The sequence below is a fragment of the Leiobunum rupestre genome, chromosome 5 (assembly GCF_980474605.1).
Source record: "Leiobunum rupestre chromosome 5, qqLeiRupe1.1.hap1, whole genome shotgun sequence".
Taxonomy (NCBI): Eukaryota; Metazoa; Arthropoda; class Arachnida; order Opiliones; family Sclerosomatidae; genus Leiobunum; species Leiobunum rupestre.
In genome coordinates, this window is record NC_143388.1 from 28,534,941 (window position 1) to 28,541,183 (window position 6,243).

Below are 6,243 nucleotides of genomic sequence, written 5' to 3' on the forward strand. Positions count from 1 at the left end.
TTTGTTTTGGATACGATATATTCCATCGAAGTTTGTTTTCGATACGATATATTCCATCGTAGTATGTTTTGGATGCGATATATTCCATCGAAGTATGTTTTGTATCGCGTTTAATACCGATTTCGATGTATATATACTATTATTGTACACACAGATGTGGTGAGTTGTGTAATTATAACATAAGTTGTACTAAAGCGTATAGATTAGCTTGCATATTTACACCCCAAACCCATCATAAAAGGTTTCGAGTACAAACTCCACCAATACAAGTTACCATGTTTTGAAAACTACCATATTATATTACGCGTTTTATTTTAAATATATTAAAATATAGAAAATACAGACAGTGACTTTGTATTACTGTATTTATAAATAATGAAATTCCGTTCCATAGGTGATAATTTGATAAAAGTACCGCTACTTCATGGAAATTAACATTACTGTCTCCGTAGAAACGATTTCAATTTAAACCAGGGTGTATATTGATTATTGTAGTTTGATATCCGAATAAATTGACACAATTTCGCGTCCATTCGCGGAATGAACACCTGTTGTACGATAATACGAATCAGGACGGTACAAAATTGTGCCAATTGTTAACGTTCAAACTAAGCATAGTCACACCAATTTCCCCAAAGACACAGCAACCAAAAAATGAGACAATAGAGAGTAAGTACTCACCGTTTTTCAGCCAGCTAGCTAGCTCATCTTCAGACTCAATATGCTTGGGATAAAGCTGCTTACGCCGAGACATACTTCATGCACCGCCGGCCACTACAGAGAAGCGTACAATATTTTGTGATCAGAACAACAATGACGTAACCGAACGCGATGTCCGATCGAAACGCGACCCAAATCCCGACCGAGTTGGACTCGAGCCGAAGCATCCAATTTTAGCGAGTAAATAAATCTGTTCAAAATCGAGTAGCTAAGAATGTATAAGAAACGCTACCCGGATGATCACCTCGCCGTGCATGTCCGGGCGGTGTGGTCCCGGGCTACGTGTCCCGCCTTGGATCGGCAGCCTCGGATCCGGCGAGCATCTTTAGCGGCCGCTCCTGTCCTCGGCGCGAACGGAGCTGGAGGCGGCGGCGGCGCTCCGGCGACGGTCGACGGCCATGGGGCTTTGACGAGCCAGTCCTTTCCTCTCTCCCCGCTTAGCCTCACTCGATGGCTTCAGGATGGCTTCGGAACGGCGGAGGGGAGAGCCCCTGGAAAGACTTCTTCACGGCGCATGCTCCTCTCGGATTATGATTTTCAATAACGGAGCGCGCTTATTATAATCATATCTACCGTTTCTAGCCTCCTTATTGGTCGAACGCTCGCTCGACTCCCGAAAGACGAAGACAATATTTTACTCGACTGTCTAAAACGATAAAAAATCTGGCGCGCGCCAAAATATCACAGAAATCGCCTGTCGTTGAAATTTTTTTTTTCTTTTTCCCGCGCGTATTTAATACTTTATTTACTAAAAAAAAAATCTAAACTAAAGTTTTGTTTCGGAGCCCGGCGAATCCAGTTCCGGGCTTCGTCGCAGCCGTGATCCTACTGTCGCGATTTTTCTGGCAAGACATTGGGGAGAAGTTTTAAAGAGTCTATTTTGGCCCGCGAGAGAATTTTCTTGGCGAGAAGCGAAAATTGACGCTAGCGGTGTCGGTGACTCTCCCGGAGGATCCCCCTGACGCGAAAAAATCGCTCTTTTCTTAAAATAAAGAAGAATGAAGAAAATAACTGTTTTTGCCCCGCACTCACTCCGAGTATGATGTATTCATTTGTTATATTTTTGGGACCTCAAGTTTGAGCTCATCCCCGGGTTTTTCCCGGTAACTGAAGACTTTTAATCTACTCACCGCTTCTCGGCATTTTTATTATTTAATATACTCTAAAAATACATTTTATTTTTGTGGCATCCGTATAAGACAATTTATTTAGTCCTTTTGAGGTAATTAATTTTCTTAAAATACGATTCAACGGTTTATTTCGAAATCGTGAATTGAAACTATGACACGGGGAAACTAATCTTAGTAAAATATAATTTTAGCAGAATGTTAACTATAACATTGGGTAATTAAGCTTTGTAATATATAAATTTAGAAATAGATTTTTAATACATCTGTTTATCGTACAAATGTCATCAAGAATGTTAAATTTTAATTGTATTTAAACTATGACATGGGGAAATTAAGGTTCTTAACTATATAATTAGCAATTAACTTTTAAGACATCGGTTTATCGTGATAGCGTACAAATGTCATCAAGAATGTTAAATTTTCTTTCAATTTAAAATATTAGGGGTCGAATTTTTCCAGTGCAAATTTAAGGGTGGGGGGGGGCTAAGTAAGTCGTAGATTTGCGAGAGAGGGGGGGGGTTACGGAGGCGTTTTGTATTGTGTTGCGCGGGGAATGTTAACCAAAAGGGGGAAAGCAAACAGAGCCGTGATCCAAGGATTCGTGGAAGCCGCGATAGGTTCCTACTTCCAAATACTTCCCGTCAGGTTGATTGGATGCTTTTCGGCTCAAGTTGTCGACGTTTACCCAAAGTAATTTTTAACCACGCGTTTGTTAACAGCGAAATAAAGTAAGAGAAAAGTAAATTTACTTACATTGATGTGGCCTAGACGCCATTAGGCGAAAATAACTAACGGTTGTTACGGTAGTTTATTTTTTGCGTTACTCCTTTGGTAGTTTGTATTTTCGTCGAAGATTTTTCAATTTGGGATATGAAGTACACGGTCTATTTCGATGAAATAATATTTTCTTCCTCGTTTAATCGCGAAGTAACCGCACTGAAGAAAATCGTAGTCCGCGCGAATCCGTCACCGTCTGAAGATGATGGTCTGACGAGAGGTCTTCGATCGGTGTCGCCGAGAGCCGCCGAGAGAGAAGCCGGCGTTTCGTCTCGGGCGGAGAGCGAGATAGAGCTGGGTCGGTCGGCGTCGGGTTCGGCGCCTCTCAACGCGAGCGGCGGGTTCGGCGTCGGGCGGGTTCGCTGGAGTCCGAGTTCTCGGCGCGGGCCGTACCTCGCCGGTAACCCGTCATGATTTATGAGGCACGGGGAGGATTCTCTCGTTTTGAGTGTGGGGGTCTCTTTTGGGCCCTCCGGATTGAAGATGATTTTGAATATGTACGCGCCAAAAACTCCTTCCGAAAGCGCGCGTTCCCCCCCCCCTCCGACACCACCTCCACCTCCCGCTCCGTATTTCCGCCCCACCCGCTCCCAGTACCCTTCCACGGAGTCCGAAGAAATGGAAGCGTCCCCCCCTCCGACTCTCTTTCTTGCGCGGGGGGGAGCTCACTGCGGGGGTATGAAGGGGGGTCGGCAGCCCGTGATGGCCCCGGCGCTATAGTTACATATATCGGGAGGGCCTGGCCAAATCTCGAGGCTGGCGAGCAATAGGATTCGGTCTAGTGACGTCATCGACTCTCTCCAATTATAATCTTTTGTCTCCAGTGGCGGCGCTACGCTTCGCTTTTCATCTCTTGCACCAACTCGATACACAACCGGGCGCCACCGCCGGAGCTGTATCGTATGCACTATCTCTCTCTCTCTCTCTCTCTCTTGGTCGCGTATAAAGATTTTGACGATCCCCAATTTTTGTCCCCGTTAGTTTTCAACCCCCGTGTCCCCCACCCCGCAGTTAGTTTTCTTAACCCTTTCCCGAGGCGCCGTTTTCATACTTTTAAGACAGTTTGACGTAATTTTAACCGGAATATGTTACGTATTTGAAATTTCATAATTTTCATATTTCTTATTAATTTTTTTTTATTTTGTGCACCTGCATTTTTGGTTGGGTGTTGTTTATTGGTTTCGTTTTAAAAATGTATTTGATTTATTGATGTGTATTATAGATAATTATTTTTTTTTTATTAATTTTAAAGTTAAATATATTGTTTATATATGATAAAGGTTTCATTTTCTTATAGATAATAACAATAAATATTATTTTAAAGACAGTTTGACGTAATTTTAACCGGAATATGTTACGTATTTGAAGTGTCATAATTTTAATTTTCTTATTAAGTTTTTTTTATTTGGCGCACCTGCATTTTTGGTTGGGTGTTGTTTATTGGTTTTGTTTGGAAAATGCTTTTTGATTTATATATTGTGACTTTAAATTATAATTTTTTTATTAATTAAAAATATTGTTTATATATGATAAAGGCTTCATTTTCTTATAGATAATAGCGATAAATATTAAATACAATTAATTTCTTTTAGATTTGAACAGAAACCAGTTCTGGGTTTCAGAAAAGAATTATTTTAAATGCTTAACAGTTGAAACACTTTATAAATCCTTTGAATGTACATATTACTTAAATTCGTTAATAAATTTCTAGTTTTGGCGTTTTATAAATATTAAATGTTTTAAATATTTTGTATAATTTTTTTTATACTTAGTACGGATTAAATATGAATAAATAAAAAGTATTTACAGTTATAATCTACCGAATTATTTCTTATAAATAAAAATATTTATTTCCGTCTCCCGAAATATTTGAAACGTTGAATTTCGGTGACGATTTGTCACACCTATAGAAGATGTGAAGAGCCGGCCTTTGCTATTGGTGGAAGTTCGACGCCATATTGGAAAATGGCGCTTAAAAATTTTCCAACATTGTTAACCCGAAAAAAAACCGTAATGTTTAGAAGATTTGGCCCCAATATTTTGGTTTGTTTGGTTGCATCTAGCCAATGATAACTTCTTATTTTAATTTGAAATCCGTGCCCATCTTGTCAAATTCCAAAGGGGATAATCAGTGTACAAGCCGGTAGCTTTGACTGTACTAAAGTGATTACGTAATCGATTAAAGGCTTTGCACTACCAAAAGCTGTACTCGCTTTAATCGGTGTACAGAATTTAAAGAAGTGGTTAGCCCCTCGTAAAATTCCATTTAAAATTACTAAATTTGTCTAAATTAAAAAAACGTTAGTCGCACCCTCCAAATGAGATCTATTGAGTTAGACCTTAGAAAATGGTAGGAATTTTTAAACTAACCCAAAATTAACCCAAATTAGGATAAGAATGGTAGTAATGTCAGTTTTGCCCAAAAAAGTTAGTGGTCTAAGAATGGTAATAATGTCAGTTTTGCCAGAAAAAAGTTAGTGGTCTAAGAAGGTTAATAATGTCAGTTTTGCCAGAAAAATTAAGTCGTCTAAGAATGGTAATAATGTCAGTTTTGCCAGAAAAATTAAGTCGTCTAAGAATGGTAATAATGTCAGTTGCCAGAAAAAAGTTAATAATGTCAGTTTTGTCCAATAAGTTAGTGGTCTAAGAATGGTAATAATGTCAGTTTTGCCCAATAAGTTAGTGGTCTAAGAATGGTAATAATGTCAGTTTGGCCCAATAAGTTAGTGGTCTAAGAATGGTAATAATGTCAGTTTTGCCCAATAAGTTAGTGGTCTAAGAATGGTAATAATGTCAGTTTTGCCCAATAAGTTAGTGGTCTAAGAATGGTAATAATGTCAGTTTTGCCCAATAAGTTAGTGGTCTAAGAATGGTAATAATGTCAGTTTTGCCCAATAAGTTAGTGGTCTAAGAATGGTAATAATGTCAGTTTTGCCCAATAAGTTAGTGGTCTAAGAATGGTAATAATGTCAGTTTTGCCCAATAAGTTAGTGGTCTAAGAATGGTAATAATGTCAGTTTTGCCCAAAAACGTTAGTGGTCTAAGAATGGTAATAATGTCAGTTTTGCCCAAAAACGTTAGTGGTCTAAGAATGGTAATAATGTCAGTTTTGCCCAATAAGTTAGTGGTCTAAGAATGGTAATAATGTCAGTTTTGCCCAAAAACGTTAGTGGTCTAAGAATGGTAATAATGTCAGTTTTGCCCAAAAAGTTAGTGGTCTAAGAATGGTAATAATGTCAGTTTTGCCCAAAAACGTTAGTGGTTTAAAAATGATAATAATGTTGTCTAACCCAAATTTAACTCTACCCAAAAAACTAAAATTAGGATAAGAATAGTAATAATTCCAAATTTTCCAAAATAAATAAGTTTTCAAAACCCGCTTAACCTCTACCCAAAATGACTTCCAAACTGATAAGTTTTGGATAGTACCGAAATTTATAACGGCCCAAAGCAAAACAGAACTGGCCGCACCAAGTTGGTGTAAATTCTAAGACCGGGAAATACCAAATAGTGTTGACATCGAAGACCGTAGCCTAAGGCCACTATTTTGAAATATTAAGTCTTAACTTTCCTAGAATATTTCACCATTTAACGCCTATACCAAAAATTATGAATT

General features: G+C 38.6%; 1 protein-coding gene across 1 annotated transcript in view; it reads right to left on the reverse strand.

The window, feature by feature from the left end:
• Positions 1-3,082, reverse strand: part of LOC149944046 (sal-like protein 1) — a 146,407-nt gene extending 143,325 nt beyond the window's left edge. The window contains exons 1-2 of the mRNA XM_090174692.1: positions 2,604-3,082; positions 682-774 (exon numbers count right to left, since the gene is read on the reverse strand). Coding sequence (XP_090030818.1) covers positions 682-754 — 73 coding nt within the window. The 5' untranslated portion in view covers positions 755-774; positions 2,604-3,082. The remainder of the gene's footprint in view (positions 1-681; positions 775-2,603) is intronic.
• Positions 3,083-6,243: the final 3,161 nt, after the last annotated feature.